Below are 20,904 nucleotides of genomic sequence, written 5' to 3'. Positions count from 1 at the left end.
AATAGATAAGATATAGTTTGAAAATGTTGTAATGTACTATCTATTACAGCTTTTAATTACATGCAAGCAACATAAATATAATTATATATATGAAAACATAGAAATCCTCTAGTAACTCGATTTTTATGTAAACAAAACATTTATACTATAAATATAACCCTGCTCTCTTGCGAGATATAAGTTTTTTTTTTAATTGGTTTCGAATCGGTTAAGTAAGATTAATGATACTAGATTGTAACTGAGTGAGGGTGAAACGATCTGACGTGTAGGAACCAAATATCTGGAAAGGTGAACGAGACAAGATACGTTTCGATGAGAAAGATTGATGCCAATCTACGAAGGATACACGTGAGATAGGCATAAACCTGCAAGGAACATATCGTATAATATATGTTACTTGTACTTTGTTTATTGTATAATTTATACGTTTTATTTACATGTGACTAGTTGATTATTGGAAAAACGTTAAAAAGGTTATGAATAATTTAATGGTTACCTTTACTTATCTTATTATTCTTTTGCTTGTTGATCACATCTATTATATGGATTGAATCTGAATGATGAGGTATCATCGTCACGATACTAACACAAATCAATAGTTATGCTTTCTCTTTAAACATGTTGAGTTAAATATACACGGTTTGAACTCAAAAGAGTATTTTGTATATATACTTATATTGACCAAGACATTTCAAATCGAACTTGCTTTCATAGTCAGTAGTCACCACCATATATATAAATTGAAAAAAGAATGACAGAAAGTATTCAATATATTGCATATTGTACATATACAACATGACAAGATTGAGGAGGCAGAGAATTTATACCATAACGTATTGTCCATTTAAGGGTCATCAGCAACCCATTCATTTGCTCTTGTAACTTAGACAAAACATCACTTAGAATCTCTCCTTTGGCATAAGTCTTTCTATTGTTAACCGCATCAACTAGAATTGTCGCATTAGAATTGTCTAGATATTTTGGTAGAGGAAATAAATACCCTTAGGATTCTTGGATGTAGACTATCTAAACTAAATAAAAAAATATTTCTTCAAGTCGGCAGTGCATCTTATGAAAACCAAGCATAGAGCATATGAGCAACTTTTTGCTAAGCTAAACTAGCCTAATTTCACATTCAAGTTAATTGCCATATTTTAAAACCCATAATAAGAAGTCTTCATATCAATAATATAGCTTATGAATCTAATTCTACTATAATATCCTTCTGCGGTTTATGGTTTGTTTCATACAAGTAAGTAAATATTAGTAAAGACAGAAGAATCAAGTTTCTTTTTAGCAAAAATCAAAAAGTTATCTCATGAAAATATTCAGTTGTTCATGAAAGGATTTTTTTCTTGAGTTGAATTCCAACTTACTTTGTTCATGATAAAATTCTAAACGATTTGATTCTCCACTTAGTAAAAAGAAAACTAATTCGATACTAACTACGAAAGTTCTGACTGAATAGTACCAGAAAATTAGGGGGCTAAACCGCCATTTTCATATCTATTTTCTTGTGAGGATCATAGCCAACGAGCTCAAAGTCATCCGCAACAAAAGAATCTATATGTTTCTTCTCCGGATTTATCTTCAAAACCTGTAAATATATCCAATGATGAATAAGGATACAGTTGCAATGAACTATTGGTAGATCATGCATTCACAAAACTCAAACAAGACTAAGAATCAGTGATCATTTCCCGTATATATACTCACAGGAAAAGGTTTTGGTGGGTTCTCAAGTTGCTCTTGCAGAGGCTTGACATGGTTTTTGTAAACATGAGCATCTCCAATCACATGGATAAAATCACCAGGAACAAGATCTGCATAATGTCAACAAAATATCAATAGATGACTGAAGTTCGAAATCATTAATTTACCCCTTTCGTAGTGAAAATTTGAACGCTACCACAGACGTGAGCGAGAATGCATGTGAGAAGGGAGTATGAGGCAATGTTAAACGGTACACCGAGCCCCATATCGGCTGAGCGCTGATACATTTGACATGAAAGTTCTCCATTTACAACATAAAACTGTGCAAACATGTCGCATGGAGGAAGTGCCATCAACTTCAGATCAGGAGGATTCCAAGCCGACATTATGATTCGTCGATCATCAGGATTATTCTTGATCTTGTTAATTACATCTAAGAGCTGATCAAATCCTTGGCCAGTATAATCAGCATGCATATCTGTGTACCTGTAGAACGAGATTAACGAGATGGCTAAAACAGAGATATATGTTTTGCCAAAACTCAGAAAAGCCAGGAGATAACAACAGACTGGCTACTGACTTAGCACCAAAGTGTCTCCATTGAAATCCATAAACGGGTCCAAGGTCACCTTCCTCTCTCTCAGTCAGCCCAATACTGAAATCAAAAGTGTTCACAATATAAGTGTGATGGCCATAAGATTTCAAGTTCTGAAAGCAAAAAAGGTCGAACTAAAGTTTAAGGTTTACCCATCAAGATAGTCTCTCGACGCATTCCCATCCCATATACGGATACCTTTTTCTTGAAGTACCTGCCACTTACACAAACCTCTCAGAGAAAAAATATAGCTCATTTGCATATGCTCCAAATGTGATCTAGGCATGAAGATAATGATAAAAGATCTGTTCTCTTACCTTTGCATTCGTTGAACCACTTATGAACCATAGAAGTTCCTCAACAACACCTCTCCAGAAAACTCTCTTTTAAGTAAAGTGCAAACGGATCTTGTAAGGTGGAGAAGACAAAGCAAATTCTCTTTGGGTTTAAAACATGAAAAGTCATTGTAAAGGTGAGCATACCTTAGTCGTCAGAAGTGGAAAATTCCTGCGTAAGTTGAATTTCATCTGTGGATCCAAAAATATGGAGATTAATTAACCTTAAGAAGCAAACCAGAACAAGACATTCAGATATATATTAAGAGGTAGTAACTCACCTGACAGCCGAATTTAGATAATGTGCCAGTCCCTGTCCTATCGTTCTTTACGTTTCCATTTGAGATTATCTCCTTGACCAGATTCAAGTAGAGGAGTTCCTCATGCCGGTCAAAAATCATCTTAGGGAGAAAAGATGAAAACTTCTTCCAGTCAACTTGAAGGGCTTGTGATTCAGCACGTTCATCAGGAGATTCACCAGCAGAAGAATTCTTCACACGAACATAAGTCGTGAAGGCAAATCGAAGTCCATTTTCACATATTGGAAACGACGAACACCAAGGTTGATATGCAGAAGTGTCAACCGGGGAAATAAACGTATCACAGTCAATACTTGTATCAATCTCAGTTAAGTGGATGGCTTCACAGCGCGGTCTATTCAATGATTCCCTACAATACAACAACTGTCAAGACAATCAAAGAAAAAGGAAACCACGAAAACAATGAGAATCCTGCTGAGTAAGGAACACACACCTCAATATGTCACCACCTCCTATTACAAAAACCTTATCAATGGACAGACTATATGGAGGTGCAGCTAATAAATCTAGCGCGGATTCAATGCTACTGCAAGTTACAACATTCTCATTGACGGCTATACTGAAACCGCTAGAACGAGTTAAGACAACGTTGAGGCGACCAGGGAGTGGCCTATACTTCGAGGGAATAGACTCCCACGTTTTCCTACCCATTACAACAGCGTTCTTCTTAGCGGAATCCGAAGTGGTTAGAGTTAAATCCTTGAAGAATTTGAGGTCGGTAGGCAAATTCCATGGAAGTTTTCCGTCTTTACCAATACCCATATCCTTGGTTGCAGCTACCACAACTTGGTAAGTTCTCTGAAGCTTTGAAGCCATGGTCACATTTCCATTGAGAGTGCTGCTTGCCATGGTTGATATAGAAATCTTAGAGATGTTTGCCAATGAGGATGGCTTGGGAGAAACTCTACAGAGCAACCTTTGAGACAAAGGCAGCAAAGCCTGAGAATTGAAGACATAGAGAAGTTGAGAAGATTAACAAGCTATGCAATTGCAACAGAAGCTCGACACATAAGTCAAAGATTGAAAGATAGACATAGAAATCCACAAATTACATCAAATAACAAGTTCACCACTGACCGATTTAAACGCTAAAGGTAGAATCTTTGCGGGATTTGGCAAACACCTAAACAGAAAAAAAAAACCAAAAATTTCAAAGACAAAGTCAGTTAAAATTGGATAAGCTTCGAGCTCTGATAGCTGAAGGAAAAAATGCTCAAGACCTAAACTCATAGAAACGTGTAGTAAGCAAATGAGAGTGTTCTTCAGAGAAGTAAGCAAATCTTTCTATTAATAAATCTAAATACTTTATCAAATTACTAAAACAAAGCAGCTACAGAACTAACCTCATTGGAGTTTCACCAGTTTCTATCCGCATTCAAAGTGTGAATCTACACATTCATAATTGCAAACAAAGGCCTAAACAAAATTAAAAAACAAATCAAATTGGTTTTACACAGCCAAAAACATAATCACTCGAGACTCCAAAACCCTAACCTTTGAAGACGGAAGCAAGCGCATAACAGATTCAGGCGGTGTAGAGAGAGTGAAACGCCGCTGTCTTGGCCGCTCCGGGGCTTTCGGAGAGGATATTAAACGGTGTCATACGACGGCGAGTCACACTGAGTCGTTTTAACAGAAACAAAAAAAAATGGAAATCGACCCATTAATAATATATTGGGCCTTGATTGGACCTCTATTGGACTGGAGATAGGCCCTTTTAGTAATATATCTAGTAACTTTTAGTTTATTCAATCAATGATTAAGATTAATTCGATTTATTTTAAGAATTGATTACAATAAATTGGATCCAAAGTACTGTTATATATTATATGAACATGGATAAACGACTCCAAAGTTGAATTTTAACGACTAGTTAATATTTAAATAGTTTGTCATATGTATCACTTATTATTAGATCGAGTTTTTTTGGCTTGTTGTACAATGTTATAATTCTTGTATGAACCTATAATTGTGAATGATATATATATATATGTGAACAAAGAAACAATTATGTATCTCAGCACCGTCTATGGGGAATATCAGCATGTGATGGTGTATATATTATTTATAAATTTGAATCTATTATATGCAATTATTTCCTTAAATATAAATTATGTTTTTATTCTTAATATAAACTATAATGATAATTTTATTTGGTGTTTTCATAGTTTACTATAAACCAAAGTCACTGTATGTGTAAAATGTTTATATTTGGTGGATAACATTACCATACAAATAAAAACAATATCATCAAGAGATACTTGGGTTGACATCAAGAATTTTATACATTGACAAAATGTTCCAAGTAGTGGGCAGCACTTCGCCTAATATAATAACAAAGACATCTTTCTCTCATATTTGTTATTTTAGTTAGAAACGATTGGTTGTTCATTAGTTTATAACTATATCTTTATTTATTTTAATATAAATAATTGTTATTTTTTTATTAAAAGTATTTATATATTATCAAATACTTTAGGACCTTGTCAATATATAGATTGTTAGAATCAGAACCTAAATAGTTGTCTACATGTTTTCACCTAGTTTCAAATGAGCCTCTCCATTATCTTCAACCTCCCTTACCTCTCCCCAAACACTCTCTTCCAATAAGGTAAAAAAAAAAAAAAAAAAGGCTCTCTCATTTCATCATTTCTCTAGGTTTCTCATCTTTAAATCGTAAAATACATTTTCGTTTTTTACTCATCTTGATTCTTTAGTTTCATCTTATCCTTTCTCATACAATCTAAACTAACTTCTCTTGAATGATCTTTTACAATATTGTCTTGGTAGGTATATCCGTGAGAAACAGAGTGCTTTCAAATTTATCTAACCATGGCTGAGACCAAACCTGGTTAGTAATTTCAAATCTTGTCTTGATCAAGTAATTATTTCTTTAAGACTAATGCAAATATAATCTGTTAATTAATCAGAAATAGAGATGTCGGAGGAAGAGAGGAAGATAGCGAAGATGTCTTCGTTGAAGAAGAAAGCCATAAATGCATCGAACAGATTCAAGAATTCATTCAAGAAAAAAGGTCGGAGAAGTAGTAGCAGAGTCATGTCCGTGCCGATTGAGGATGACATTGACGCAGAAGATCTTCAAGCTCTTGATGCTTTTCGTCAGGCTCTTGTCCTTGACGAGCTCTTACCATCCAAACTAGATGATCTCCACATGATGCTTCGGTACGATATTTTGTTTTCTTATCAATTCCTATTCAATCTGCTTATTTTCTTACCATATTTACAAGAGTTATATTATAGGAGACCAAAAACAATCATAAATAGTCTTTTTACGTTCTAGAGTAATAGCCAATATACAAAATTAAAACCCATGATATGTTTTGTTCAAAGTCAAATGGATATAATATCTAACCATTTCCATACCCTTTTTCAAATATTATAGGAATTCAAAAACAAATCTTATTTCAAAAAAAAAAACAGAAAAAAGTTATGGAAACGAAATCCTCAAAGCAATTAAAAATACAATGTAAATTTTGATCTGACCAACATTTGCTTTCCTATCATCTTTCAAAGTTCAAACCAATTTCTGCATTTTTAGACCGTTGGACTTGGACATGGATCCATTACAAAGTTTAAAGCGGTTGATTGCTTTGTGTAAAAATAGTTAGAAAAATGGAAAAACAATAACAACATAGGCTATTGTTCAAATAGACTCAAGAGCGTCCGTTATTTTTAGATACATATTATAATGCTTATATCAGAAATTATTCATAATATCATAATGAACATAAAACAGATTCTTGAGAGCAAGAAAGTTTGACATTGAGAAGGCTAAACAGATGTGGAGTGACATGATTCAATGGAGGAAAGATTTCGGCGCTGACACGATCATCGAGGTAAATCCTAAACGAGCATGTAGTTGGACCTAACTGATCTACATCTCTTGTGTGTGTGAATCTTCGTTGCAAAGCACTGTAACGTATGTTTCTGATTGTGATGAAGGATTTTGAGTTCGAAGAGATCGATGAAGTGATGAAGCACTACCCTCAAGGCTATCATGGAGTAGACAAGGAAGGCAGGCCTATCTACATTGAGAGATTGGGCCAAATTGATGCTAACAAGCTACTCCAAGTGACAACAATGGACCGGTACGTGAAATACCATGTCAAAGAGTTCGAGAAGACTTTCAAGATCAAGTTTCCTTCTTGTTCTGTCGCAGCGAATAAATACATTGATCAGAGCACAACTATTCTTGACGTGCAAGGCGTGGTATGCACCATAAACCCATTTCTTTCTTATCTCTTTAAATTAAATTAAGAGTGTTAATTTAATAGTTTTTGTTCGTATGCGCGTTTAATGAGTGATTAGGGGCTTAAGAACTTCAGCAAATCCGCTAGAGAGCTTCTTCAAAGGCTTCTTAAGATTGACAATGACAACTATCCTGAGGTATGTATATATGGTTTGATCTCAATTATATATCTCAATAAACGTAGAATGAAAAGAAAATGCAAAGAATAACAATTGAGAGAGCTTAATTAATTAGTTGTTGACTTCCGGTTTACCTTGTAGACATTGAACCGGATGTTCATTATCAATGCCGGTTCTGGATTCCGGTTATTGTGGAGCACCATTAAATCGTTTCTTGATCCCAAGACCACATCAAAGATTCATGTTCTTGGGAACAAATATCATAGCAAATTGCTTGAAGTCATCGATGCTAGGTAATATATCAGGAAATCGTTTGTTATAAAATGTATGTATAAATTTGCATATTCATTAGACGTTTTGTGTTGTAAACAGTGAGTTGCCAGAGTTCTTTGGAGGCGCTTGCACTTGTGAAGACAAAGGAGGATGTATGCGCTCTGACAAAGGTCCATGGAATGATCCAGAGATTCTAAAGGTAATTAACATTTTTACATGTACCTTAATTAGGAACTGAAATTTATCAAAATTGACACACAAAAAATGAATCTGATCACACATACAAAAAACATGTTTTTTAATGGAATCAGATGGCTATTAATCGTGAAGCCAAGTGCTCACCGATTTCAGAAGATGAACAGAAGCACGTAGACCAAGGAAGATCAACTTCAGTTCCTGAAGTAAGTTAAAGAATATACTGTAAAATCTTTACAATCAGCTAAGTAGAAAAAAGATTACTGAGATTCTCCATTCACACCGCAGAGCTTTGAGAGAACCAAGAAGAAAAGCGATGAAGGCAATGCGTATGAGAAGCAAATCACAACCATTGACAAGTCAATGGATATGGCATGGCCTGTGAAAACTCATAAAGCTGAAAACTTCCCAATCTCTAAAGGTATATATAATACACTCATGTATTAGCTCATTCTTTTAAGTGTTTCTTCTTCTGCACGCACTAAAGTTTCTTTAGGGCTAGAGTGTTACGTAAGGAAAGGGGCACCAACGAAAGGGGATGGAATGCTTGTGGGAGGGGTCATGGCCTTTGTGATGGGCATTGTTGCAATGGTAAGGCTATCAAAAGACGTTCCCCGCAAACTAACTGAGGCTGCTTTATATGGAAACTCAGTGTGCTATGAGGAATCTACAAAGTCTAAGCAAAATCAAGCTCAATTCGCAGCACCAGTCTCGAGCTCTGAGTATATGTTGATGGTGAAACGTATGGCCGAGTTGGAAGATAAATGCATGTTCCTTGACTTGAAACCAGCTAATGTCGAATCTGAGAAAGAGGAGAAACTTCAGGCCGCACTTAACCGTGTTCAAGTGCTTGAGCAAGAGTTGACTGAGACCAAGAAGGTATAAGGCAAAACCTAAACTACCAAAAATGTTTCAAACAATTCATATAACCAGTTCTAATTTTGAACCTATAAATCGACGGGTTTATTTTTTGGTTTAGGCTCTGGAAGAAGCTCTTGTGAGCCAGAAGGAGATTTTGGCGTACATTGAGAAAAAGAAGAAGAAGAAGAAGGTAAGAACAAAACATATTCATAAACATCAGCTACTCAACATCATTTGTTTATGTAATTCATATATACTAATAGTGTTATCTATTATTTCAGTTTTTCGGATTCTAACTCAGCGAAAGGAAAGAAGATGAGATCATAAAGTAAGAAAATGTTGGATCAAACTGAGAGAGTTTGTTTGTGATTTTGTTTTTGAGGAATAGATATATTATTCAGCTTAAAAGCAACAGACTTGTATATTTTACTATCTGAAAATGAAACTATTTGTCTTTTTGGTTGTGACATTGTTTGTGTGTGCGTTTCTTTTAATTTCTCTTTGAACATTATTTGTGATTTTTTTTTTTTTGTCCACGAGATTAAACTAATATACGTTTGCTATATTGGATTTGTATTATATCAGTGTCTGTAAGATTGTAACATATATATATTTAGTCACAGAAATTATAAATTTGTAAATGGAAATCTGATTATATATATACAAAAATTGTAGGATTTTGTTGTGTGGTGGGTCATGTGATTGCAAAAAGATAGAACACAAATTGATTTTTGTTTTTCCTTATTTTGCCATTGCGTTAATTACTTCCTTTGGTCCTCTCTCTTTCGTTCGTTGTCTTTCTTTTGATAGTCCCCCACTCAAAGATTGTATGTACCTTCCATGACATTTACGGATCATATTTTTCCTGCAACAGTATATACTTTTTTCTTAAAACATTTATATTTATTTCTAATAACTAGGAGAGCTTCATGTCCGTCGAAATATAAATTAGATATCAGAAAGCTAAACTTGTTGCCAAACAAATTTGGTTTCTAGTGACAACATTAAAAGGAAAAGAAGAAAAAAAAAGGAAACACGTGTGTAGAAATCGACCAAATCAATAGATGTTCTACTAATTATATAGCTCTCTTTCTCCAAGGTCCAAGCTACTTGCATTATTGGAGATTTTGATTGTTACACAGATAGCGAAATACACAAAGGATTTTTTTTTTTATGTAAAATGTACAAAAATTAAGGAGTTATTGAAAAAAAAAAATAGAGTACACAGAGGATCACATGAAGTCTTCGGACCATTAATTTGTTTTCTTCAAAAGCCAAAAGATGTTTTACTAAGGTCAGTAGCCACTGTAAAAATAATAATTGTACTATGGCGATTAAAATATCCAAATTTAAACGTCAATCAAAATTGTAATCAAGTGAACCTTGAACGTGTAATAAATGGACACACACGCATGTACTTTCCTCAGATTCCTTTTTGAGGATTATGGAGAGACGTTTTGTTGACATTGGAGTTACATCATTATCAATGATAATACAAATTATAAGACTAACGACGATGATATGTCGGTTTAGCGGATTGGTATATGTCGATCAACTGATTTGAGAGTGGCGGATTGGTATATACATTATGTCGGTTTAGTTTTGTAAGCAGAAAGATTTTGTGCTAGTGGCAAATCTAAAAGAAAATGTTGAACAAATTAGAAGCTACGAATTATCATTTTCTTAAGGATTTAGATGTTATTTAGAATTTTACATACGTTTTTATTCGTACGTCTAACGTTTCTTACCCTCTTGCTTGTATTGGTAAGAGGAAAAACAAACATTTATAGCCTTTTTTTTAATGATTAGATTTGTTGGTGTGTTACTAATTTTACCATGTAAGAATATTTTTTTTTACTAATTTTGCGATGCTGATTTGATTTATTTATAAATATAGACTAAAAAGCATGTTGAGTGAATGTGTTTGGCGGTGAAATTCATGCATCGTTTTTGGGAAGTGGGTTTGATCAGTGGATCTCTTCCACACTTTCCCAAAATATTAAAGAGAAATTGAAAAAAAAAAAAAGAAAAAAAAAAGTTAAATATTTTGATCGTAAATTAAGTTTTGTACTATAAATAAATAAAAGAGAAACACCATAACGTCTGCGACTAGGCGGTGGAAATACATTAAGCATATAGTAGTACTAAATTATTCTACATGTACCTGAATGACTTTTTTTAATAATCCTTAATATAATCTCCAACACAAAACAAAGTTAATTTCATGCCCTTAAAACTAAATCAATTTGATGACCTCAAAAATATTATGATCAGCATCTGAATAAGTAACACAAATTAATATACGTATAATTTGAAAATAAATTGGAGAATAAAGAATAAAATTAGGAAAAAAAATACTAAGTTGGGGGGAACAAAAGAAAAAAGGAAATGAAAACAGCTGTGTTAAGTCTGGAGGAGTTGGTTTCGCAACCTCACATGTCCCTCTCAACCTTTTCTTCTTCTTCTTGTGCTCTGCCTACTTACACATGTTCTTCTCATTTTACTCCAAGCACAGATTCCTTTTTATTCAGGCTTTTTCATTTCTTTATTCACATTTTTTTTTTGCAAACTGCATTTTTAAATAAAGGTGTTCATAGATTTAGTGTTGTTTGTTGTAAATTAATTTTTTAAATAATCGTGTTCATAGATTTTCCAGACAAATTCTGGCTTTTTTTTTCTTTTTCTTTTTAATAGTCCTCAATACGCACTACTATTATTTAATTTTTCTTTTTTTTTTTTTTCTGGTTTTTGTCTTTACATGAATATATGACTTACTATTTTACCGAAGAAGATTCAACAAAGTTCTCGATTTATAATTTTTTACTTTTTATGATAACAAATAGGAATAGTAATAAACAAAGACAAAATTTGTTTTCCCTTCAAACAAAGAAAACTTTTCATCTGCATTCTTTCTTCTTTGTAAAAAGAATCTGTACTTTTATTTTTCTTTCCTACTAAGAAATCACGGTTACTATTAAACGAAGAAAGAAGATATTTAGGCGGGGTCATTTTTTTAGTTTTTGTGTAGCCTTTTTGGAATGTTTCAATTTTTAAGAAATCATAATAAATGCATGATTTTATAGTATATCATTCATTAATATATGATTTTATTTTATCGTTTGATAAAATAATTTACTTTTACATATTGACAATTACATAATGCTGTAGAGTAAATAATGCTCAAAATATTTTATAAATTCAACTAAACTACTATTTTATTCTTAACTTTTAATTAATATAGAAGTAATTTTGTACTTGTATAAAGTATTGCTCTGATTTAATGTAGACACTACTACTTTATAATTAAAAAAAAAAGGTAGGGTAAAAAAAAAGAAAAAAAATGTTTACAAAAAAAAGAAGTTAGGGGAAAAATAAAGTAAAGAATCTTCTTCCTCCGAATAGAATCCAAACAAATGTATCGCTTACCATCATCAAGTTGCACTAACAAAACACTTTTTCTTGAAGTTTCTTTCTTCTATAAATTTATGTCTCCTAAACCATTTCAAAGCCCCCCCTCTCTTCTCTTCTCTCCCCTTCTCTCCTTCTCTCTCTCTCTCGAAGATATCGTCTTTTTAATTCCTTTCCTTCTTCTTCTGATTTCGTTTTTTTTTTCTTCATAGCTTAAAGATCTCAGCTTGTTAAAAAAAAAAAAAAAGAAGGAAAAAAACATTGATGCTTAATCAGCAGTTCTTGGTGTTTGAGACACATGTCTCCGATTATACTCAGTGAGATCTTTCTCTCTGGGTTTATGTTAAATTCCACAATCAGGCGCAGGACCCATCTTGTTCAATCTTTCTCTGTTGTCTTCCTTTACTGGCTTTACTACGTCTCATGATCATTTTCTTGAATCTTTACGCATAATTTACAAACAAAATAACCCTAGTTTCCATCAAATCTTTCTTCTTCTTTTTTTTTCGTCATCTGGGTCCTGTCCTGTTCTGTTTCTGCTCTGTTCTGTTTTTAGTTTCCCCTAAAAAAAAAACCATTTTGTAATATTTGATCTCTCTTCTTGTAAGATAAGGCTTCCTTTGTTTGTTTTGTTCTCTGTGTGTGTGTTACTACTAAATGGAATCGTCGTCGTCGGGAACAACTTCGTCGACGATTCAGTCGTCGTCAGGATCAGAGGAGAGTCTCATGGAGCAGAGGAAACGTAAACGGATGCTCTCAAACCGTGAATCTGCAAGGAGATCTAGGATGAAGAAACAAAAGCTCCTCGACGATCTAACGGCTCAGGTTAATCATCTTAAAAAAGAGAACAACGAGATCGTGACAAGTGTCAGCATCACAACGCAGCACTACCTGACCGTTGAAGCAGAGAACTCTGTTCTCAGAGCTCAGCTCGATGAACTTAACCACAGGCTTCAATCTCTCAACGACATCATCGAGTTCCTCGACAGTAACAACAACAGCAACAACGGCATGTGTTCGTCGAACCCTCTGGTTGGTTTGGAGTGTGATGATTTCTTCGTGAATCAGATGAACATGTCTTATATGATGAACCAGCCTCTCATGGCTTCTTCTGATGCTTTACTGTATTAAATGTGGACCTAAAAAAAAACCCTCGAAGGGACCGTTTTGTTTTGTCCGAGTTAAAGACATGTCCAAAGAGAGAGATCTATTATTATATAAAAATGGGTCTGTTGTTTGATTATTTCCGTTTCAATATTTTGTTTTGGGGTACGTTTTTAGGCGTTAGGTAACCTCAGCATCATCGTTATGAGTGTGTTTGTAATAAAGGCTCTGTTGCCGCATGAGTACAAAGTGTCTTCTTAATATTGTAATCTCTGCTTCTTAGTTTTATTTTATTTTTAATCCCATTCATATACTAATAGTGTAAATGACTTCACACTTTCATTATCAATGTAAAATATACTTATATAATTTGGTAAAAACTCGTGGTCAGATTGTAGCCCGGAGAGACCAAAAATATCACTTGGACTCCAGTGGCGGAGCTAGGAAATCAGCACATCAGGGTCAAAAACAATTTATTGGGATCAATTATGCTATTTAAAAATTTTATAAGGGTCAATTATGCTATTTTATAGGGGTCAATTTGATTTTTTTCTTAAAATTTCAGCTAATTTTAAAAATTCACCAGAGTCAATTGACCCATATAGTTATAAGCTGCCTCCGCCACTGTTGGACTCTCTATATAATCATGATTCATGCCAATCAAATATTAGATGATAAATCATATGATAAAATTGCATGTGGGAACATCTTTGTCTTCTCACTTGAAAAATAAACCTTCATTATTTTCTTATTATAAATTTTCAACTCTGAAATAATATATAGTACCTTGATGTCCAAAAGAAAAGAAAAAAAAAAATCTAGATCACTAAAGAGTGTGGATATCGCCATGATAATGAGTGTAAGTTCTTAAGAAAAAAAAAAGTAGTAATAGTTTGGTGAATTTGGAGATATTCTTAAGAAGACTTACAAAATCCAAAACTTTTAAGAATCGGAGAATCTAGGTGAATTGAGGGTTCTTAGGTAAATGTTGTAATAATAAGAAATCTAATTTTTCTATCTGGAAAATATATAACATATTAGACAAGAATATTAAAATCTCCGAAGTCAGAAAATCACACAAAATAAGAAATCAAATTGTGCAGATTCTAATAAAAATGTTTTAATCTTATTTCTAGTGAATTTAAGAGGTTCAAATTGTACTAGACTTTTAGAGTTATAGGTGAAATTCTAGTCTCCTGTATTCTTTGCTTTTTTACACATCTCGTCTTTTAATTGATTTTCTTATCTCGTATTTCTTGTTGTTGTTGTTGTTGCTGTTGTTGTTGTTCAAAGATCGTTTATCACCATTAGATCCACACACCAGTACACAAAAATAATGGTTATATTACATCGTGAATAATAATGGGGAATCCTATTCTACCCTTTTGGCAGAATTATACTTTTGGATGCTGCATGGTTTTGTTTTATATCCATTGATCACGGATGGTTCATTCATGAATATTACTCATAGAAGCCTCTTTTTATTATTTTATATATAAAGGAGTCTTCTATTTGATAATTATATTGCAAATTTTCAACCTTTATTTCAAGTTTAGTATTCCTTCTTGAGAATATCGTGCATGTGTCGAGTCTCGAGAGATTATAAAAAGGCATCTTATGTGTTTTGATCTAGAAAACCATTTATACTAAGATTATATGCACTAAATGACCATACGGTGGATATGTTAATTTACAAAAGAAAAAGAAAACACTATGATGATAAATAATTGTGAATTTGGGGTTTTACAACCCTATTATATATATATTTGTTCGAAAAAAAATCATTATCTTCCATACCAAATGCACCTTTTATAATAACCGCGATTACAATATTAGAAAAACATAATAATTTGGAAGTCGTAATCAATTATGGCAAAATTGTCATGTGCAGGGAACAATATTTGCCGGTACTTAGACCTAAAAACACATGATGATTTAAGCCTTAAATAGTAGATCGCCTAAGTAAATGATTTTATAACATTCGTTCTCCTATAGATCTAGCTACCTGAACAAACATAATTGGTAATTAGTCGGTTTATGTACAACATATATAATAAAGATTCTTCTCGTTATATAAGAGGATATATTATTATTATTAATTTATAATATGAAAATGAAATGATGATCTATATTATAATTTGAAAAGAATAGCCTATAAATATAGAAACTGATATAATCTCTTTACGAAATCTAAAAATAAATTTACCAACAACGTTAAGATCTTCTGCATGACGTACGTAAACCATGCTATGATCATCGAGAAGGTTGGAGAGAAACAAAGAAGCCACAAGACGGTCATGGTCGAACTGCAATCCATAATGGCATTTCGTAACATAGATTGTGGGTTGGGTTACTCTACTATAATCCCACAAAGGCATTTGAAAACTCCATAACCTTCTTTATTCAAACCCGGAAAACACTAGCATTTTGTACATTCACCATTATTTAGCGATTCCATACAACGGCTGAAATTAGAATATGTCGAACATCTTCATTTCGATCCACGTAGATTATACATATAACATACACCAAATACTTTACACGAATGTTTGCGGATATTCTTGAAGATTCCCTTAGATCAAAAGAAAGAAAATAAGAGCTTTAGTCAAAGTGTCAAACGATTAGAGTCTAATCGTTACACAAAAGGAGGCAAAAAACCAAAAAACAAATTTAAGTTTAAACGAAGGTAATGTTTTGTCTGCTAGTATCACATTTCTTTTGTATTCCCACGTAACATGTAAAGGTCTTTAAGGTTGTCACAATCATAGTTTGTCGTTATATCTAAAACAATACTAATATGTTAAATTAGGGTAGAAATGTCATTAGAGTTCCGTAAGCGACTTTCCCAATTTTGATTAGTCCTCTCTAATAAGCCACAACAATTGACCATAATTTCAAAACATGTTACGAAGGTGATTTAAAAGACATCATCATCCCTTAAATATATGTATTTTTAAGACCAATGAAGTTCTTAACCCTTGGTACATTTGCTTTTTTTGCATATTGGCTCTTACGCATATACTCAAAAGCATGCGAACATTATACGGATTAACAATGATGCGAAATAAATACGTAATAATGTAGTATATATAAATAACGAAATTTGGTATCCCGTCAATTGGAATATCGTTGTGTCTCTTGGAAGGTTCATATCCTTTTGACTGATTTGTGTGTTGTAGCTATGAACACTTTTGTTATAAGCTAATTAATTTAAATCTTGTCATATATCATACCAAAAATTTCTACACCTTGTATAGTTTTTGATGAACTTAATACTCTTAATTATAATTCATATGTTAGTATTAGCTAAACTCATTATACATGCTTATACGTTTAATTAATATATTCAATATTGGGAAAGAAAAACAAGGACCACAACCCACAGTGTAATTTAAAAAGCCTCCAAAAACAAAATAAAAGACTATATATACCCATCTAGCAGCCAATAATGGGAAGAAGTCGGTGCTTTTCTTACTCTAAAGCCTAAAAAAGGGTTCAAAGCAAACAAAAGAGTTAAGAAAAATCTAGACTTTGGCAGCCAAATGCAAATATTTTATATATATTTTAACTTTATGAAATGTATAAAATCTATAGAGTTGTTCTGATATATAGTATTGTCAATTTATTATAATCCGGATTTAAACTTGGATATATGACATACAAACTTATTAATGTTACGTACTTTTATAAGTTTAATATGTTAGAATTATGAATGGTTAATTGCTGCATAGCATGTAAAATATATCTATGGAAAGATTAATTTAAAATGAGGAAAAAGATTTGTTTTAGTTAAGATATAAAAACAATAAGCAAGAAGGAGGCATATATGGCTTAATTTAAATCAGTGGTACGTAGACGTTGGAAAACAAAATTATACACTTTTTTTTTTTTGGCTTTCTTTACGATTTTCGGATTCTCCATTTTGTTACATCATATTATGAATACCACTACTTTAGACGTACGGCCTATATTCTACATCTGCTTTATTCCTTCAAACTAAAAGTTTATAATCGTGAAGGAGAATGTTTATAGTCAATTTATAGTGCAAATCTGTCTAGTAATCTGTATACACGTACGTATCTGTCTTTAATACTCTCATGTTAATATGTAGTTTCTCTGATTTTATAATTTGCTGCTCAATTCAAGTCCAGTAATGTATACTGTATATTAATTTTTGTTTCTGTGTTAAACGATCAAATATACCACCATTTAATAACGTCTCAACTAATATTATGTACGTAGATTTCCACATCTCTCATCATTTAACAATCAGTTTGCTATTTCACTATGTTCAGAGAGGACTTATATATTGATCATTATCTTTGCAACTCCACTGAGATATATATATATATATATATATATATAAGAATTACTATCTTATAACTATTTTTTACATTAACAAAGACTGATAAGTTCTATCCCAACTGGCAAGTATCTTTCGTTCTTTCTTTAATTTTCTCCTTCCATTGTTTTTTTTGGGTACTGACCAACTAAGAGAGAAAGGTAATTATGTATAATCATCACATTATTCGTAAAGTTAAGAAATCAAATCATAATTAAAAGACGAGTTATGACAAAACTTTAAAGTAATCTTTTCTTTTGAACAGAAGAAGATTCAGACTTTGGATTCATAAATTTTAATTGATCCGTGACTAAAAATATATTTTTGTTTTATATATACAGAAAAAAAAGTTCCAAACCTGAGCGCGATAACAGTAGTGGTTAATCCGTCTCTCTATCTTTAATTTTCTTTAAAAAGAAATCGCTTGGAACATAACAATTTTAAAGAGAACATCTTCTTCGTGAACTTGTGTGATGTGAAATCTTATAAACATGTTTCAGTATTATTGAAAATAAATAAAGAATAATGACTACGATAGGAGTAAAAAGTCTTTATAAATGAACTATAAGTATTAATATTCAAAACGCTGTAAACAAATTACATGACGAGACAAGAGAAAAGCAGGGGCGGCTATGTATGTTAGTCCATTTGAAATCACTATCATTCGGATAATATATAATAGTTTATTAAGAAAAATTACATTTATGCACGAGGAAGTTATTATAAGTCATAGCCGATAATCACTTCCAGTTTAATTTGCATGTGTAATTAATTCCTCATGGTTCATCGAGTCTACGATCAAGATATGTTAATATAAATGTACTTTTGCGATATGTTAATATTAATTCTTCATATACCCTACACCAAACTCTAACTTCTAGTTCTTAGAAAGGATACCTAATAAAAAAGCTTTTTAAGTCTCAAAAACTTTTATTTTGGTGGTTGTATAAACATCTGATTAGCACAAACTACCAGTTTCTGTCTACGCTTAGAAGGCGAAGCAAATTAATTGAAATGACCAGCCTCTTATAAATAAGCCCACGGATATTAATATATTATAAAGCCTCAAAAGTCAAAACATAGGCCCGAGGCATAAACAACCTATGGGCCATATAAGGAGTTTAGTCGGTCCAAGAGGTGTACATTGATCATAATTTTTGAAAGAAAAAAGATATATTGTGGTTGAAAAAAATGATATATATACTGTATATTGTGATATTTAACACGATAAATTATATTTTCTCTGACTCACAAAGAGTGTCATTTTGACACATTGCACACAAATGAAGAAAAACTTGAATTATACATATATATGTCTTTATTTAATGAGTAATTAATCATTTAAATTTAATAAAAAAACTTTAGGTTGAGGGTAAAATAAGAAATTTGGTGTAAAAAATTACATTAGAAATGTAAAGTGACAATGTTTGTGAAAAAGTGTAAAATGACATTTTTTGTGAAATAGAGAAATAGAGGGAATACTATCTTTAAGATAAATTTTTTAAAAATATGCTAATTTAATATGCGACCAAAGAACAAAAGTTTTGACCAATGATAATTAAAAAAACAGAGTTAAATACGCTATTTAAAAAAAACAGAGTTTAGTTTTTGAATAAAACAGAGTGAGAGTAAGGTCATCATCCACTTAAATCATCTTTACATCTCTTTTTAAGGGAAACCATAAGATAATAACATTAATTAAATATAGAGACGAATCAGTTCATTAAAGCAAAGTTCAAACAACTTTGTTCTCTTTCCATAATCTCAATTAATCAGCAATCCATTTACGTTATTTATTGTGTGACGAATCAGCTCCATTGAAGCAAAGTTTAAAAGTCTTCGCCACTTAATTTGTTCTCTTTTCCATAATCTCAATCAGCAGCAATCTATTTAAGTATTTTGTGAAATTTTTCGTTCTTCTTCAATTATATATACTACGTACGAATTTATTACGATATGATTGGTTAATTTGAATTAACACAACAGTTATATATATATATAGCAGATGTCTCTGAAATGGAGGATAGTAATAAGAACTATGACCGATATTGAATACCTAGTCTTAAAGGATTCTATCATTATAAGGGTTATGATTGTTTTCTATCTCCAATTAAACAATAAAGCCACTAACAACTTCTTTAGACTTATTGTGACCAACAATAGGAAAGTGGTCTCCTTCCAACTTTTTCTCCAATCCCACCATTTTTCTTTCATGAATAATAAATTAATTAAAAGCATTAAGAGATACTTATTTACATTAATTAAATGATGGATCAATCCACTTTTGTAATGGTAGTTTTTTTAAGAAAATTAACTTGTAATGGTGTTATTTCTTTAGAGATTATATATATGTAGTGATATATACCAAACGCATAAGGGCTCTCTGTTTTTTTGAAAAGGTATATCGAAATACACAAGACACGCATAAACACTTACATACAAACTTTGCGTTCTCAAGGAGAAAAACTGAAAGGGAGAAGAAGATATGGGTTTATTACCATTGTTGAAGAAACTAAGTCTCATCTTTCTCCTTGTTTCAGTTTCATCGTTTGCTCTCTCTTCTGCAGGTTTGTTTCTCATTCTCTCTCTCTCACTCAATCTACATATATATATATTCATTTGTTTGCAGCTTTTCTCTGCAACTCATGTGCCTCCTACTACTTGCTCAATCTTTTAGAAAGTAAGATAATAACATTAATAAGAGCTTGTGGTGCACATGTGTGTTTCTGAGATACTCAATGACTAATTTCTAGATTTTCGATTGTAAATATATACAACTATAAATATATACAACTATCATAGCTGTAAAACTGACTTTCTAAAAATAGAATTTACCGACATAGTATGTTATTTGGAGTGAATTACTCTTGGATAACAAATATAAAAGATAGGCTTAAGAAGCTGTTTTGTTGTGTAGGCCGATCATCAATCCTAATCTATGACCAAGAATCAAGTCATCCCGAGGTTAGTCGTTTTAACCCCAAATAAAGTTGCCACAACTAACGTGCGTTGTATAGGGTGATGAATAATTGGAAATTCAACAAATTCAGTAAGATTCGATTAGGGTTCTACGTTACGTTTTGGTTGAACAAATTAAGTTTAAATATGTGGACAGGTGGTGGAAAGAAGAATACATGAACATGAGAGAATTCTGAGAATGAATACAAAAGACTATGGACAGTTCAGTCCCAAACATAAGTTCGTGAGGCCTCCTTTCAAGCTTATTCCCAACTGATCATCATATCGCCGATCCACTAGCTACCACTATATAGATTCCGGGTTTATGAGATGTATAATATATGTATACCTAAAGACTAACATTGCAATAAGTTTGAATGATCATCTTAATATCATATAAGTTTGAAGATA

At 32.3% G+C, this 20,904-nt stretch overlaps 4 protein-coding genes across 8 annotated transcripts; 3 read left to right on the top strand and 1 right to left on the bottom strand.

Moving 5' to 3' along the window:
* Nucleotides 1-1,286: 1,286 nt before the first annotated feature.
* LOC104729758 (bifunctional dihydrofolate reductase-thymidylate synthase 2) lies at nt 1,287-4,603 on the bottom strand. 2 transcript variants are annotated; one of them, XM_010448755.3, is made up of 12 exons: nt 4,458-4,603; nt 4,307-4,379; nt 4,041-4,086; nt 3,397-3,902; nt 2,925-3,312; nt 2,791-2,835; nt 2,626-2,691; nt 2,461-2,522; nt 2,294-2,368; nt 1,910-2,199; nt 1,717-1,823; nt 1,287-1,597 (listed from the first exon to the last, which is right to left on the bottom strand). In XM_010448755.3, exons 2-12 carry the CDS (start codon nt 4,336-4,338, stop codon nt 1,487-1,489), a joined length of 1,728 nt encoding a protein of 575 aa, XP_010447057.2. In that variant the 5' UTR covers nt 4,339-4,379; nt 4,458-4,603; the 3' UTR covers nt 1,287-1,486. The 2 variants fall into 2 exon arrangements, with proteins under 2 accessions (XP_010447057.2, XP_010447058.2); XM_010448756.3 differs by having other exon boundaries at nt 4,307-4,351.
* Nucleotides 4,604-5,470: 867 nt separating this feature from the next.
* Nucleotides 5,471-9,205, top strand: LOC104729756 (phosphatidylinositol/phosphatidylcholine transfer protein SFH1). Of its 4 annotated transcripts, none has more exons than XM_010448754.2 (13): nt 5,471-5,574; nt 5,754-5,814; nt 5,894-6,146; nt 6,721-6,820; nt 6,927-7,193; nt 7,293-7,370; nt 7,494-7,645; nt 7,725-7,824; nt 7,937-8,026; nt 8,109-8,241; nt 8,323-8,699; nt 8,800-8,871; nt 8,963-9,205. In XM_010448754.2, the coding sequence occupies exons 2-13, from the start codon at nt 5,796-5,798 to the stop codon at nt 8,975-8,977; spliced, it is 1,656 nt and encodes a 551-aa protein (XP_010447056.1). In that variant the 5' UTR covers nt 5,471-5,574; nt 5,754-5,795; the 3' UTR covers nt 8,978-9,205. The 4 variants fall into 4 exon arrangements, with proteins under 4 accessions (XP_010447056.1, XP_010447055.1, XP_087335276.1 ...); XM_010448753.2 differs by having other exon boundaries at nt 8,317-8,699; XM_087479150.1 differs by having other exon boundaries at nt 5,564-5,621; nt 8,317-8,699.
* A 2,887-nt stretch (nt 9,206-12,092) lies between these two features.
* Nucleotides 12,093-13,332, top strand: LOC104729754 (bZIP transcription factor 11). Its single transcript, XM_010448751.3, has one exon. It carries the CDS (start codon nt 12,747-12,749, stop codon nt 13,218-13,220), a length of 474 nt encoding a protein of 157 aa, XP_010447053.1. The 5' UTR covers nt 12,093-12,746; the 3' UTR covers nt 13,221-13,332.
* A 6,568-nt stretch (nt 13,333-19,900) lies between these two features.
* Nucleotides 19,901-20,904, top strand: LOC109128210 (protein CASPARIAN STRIP INTEGRITY FACTOR 2). The gene is made up of 3 exons (XM_019234279.2): nt 19,901-20,102; nt 20,453-20,499; nt 20,651-20,904. Exons 1-3 carry the CDS (start codon nt 20,021-20,023, stop codon nt 20,768-20,770), a joined length of 249 nt encoding a protein of 82 aa, XP_019089824.1. The 5' UTR covers nt 19,901-20,020; the 3' UTR covers nt 20,771-20,904.

The sequence above is a fragment of the Camelina sativa genome, chromosome 12, assembly GCF_030686135.1.
Source record: "Camelina sativa cultivar CO46 ecotype springtype chromosome 12, ASM3068613v1".
Lineage (NCBI taxonomy): Eukaryota > Viridiplantae > Streptophyta > Magnoliopsida > Brassicales > Brassicaceae > Camelina > Camelina sativa.
This window is presented reverse-complemented; position numbering and strand designations above follow the sequence as displayed.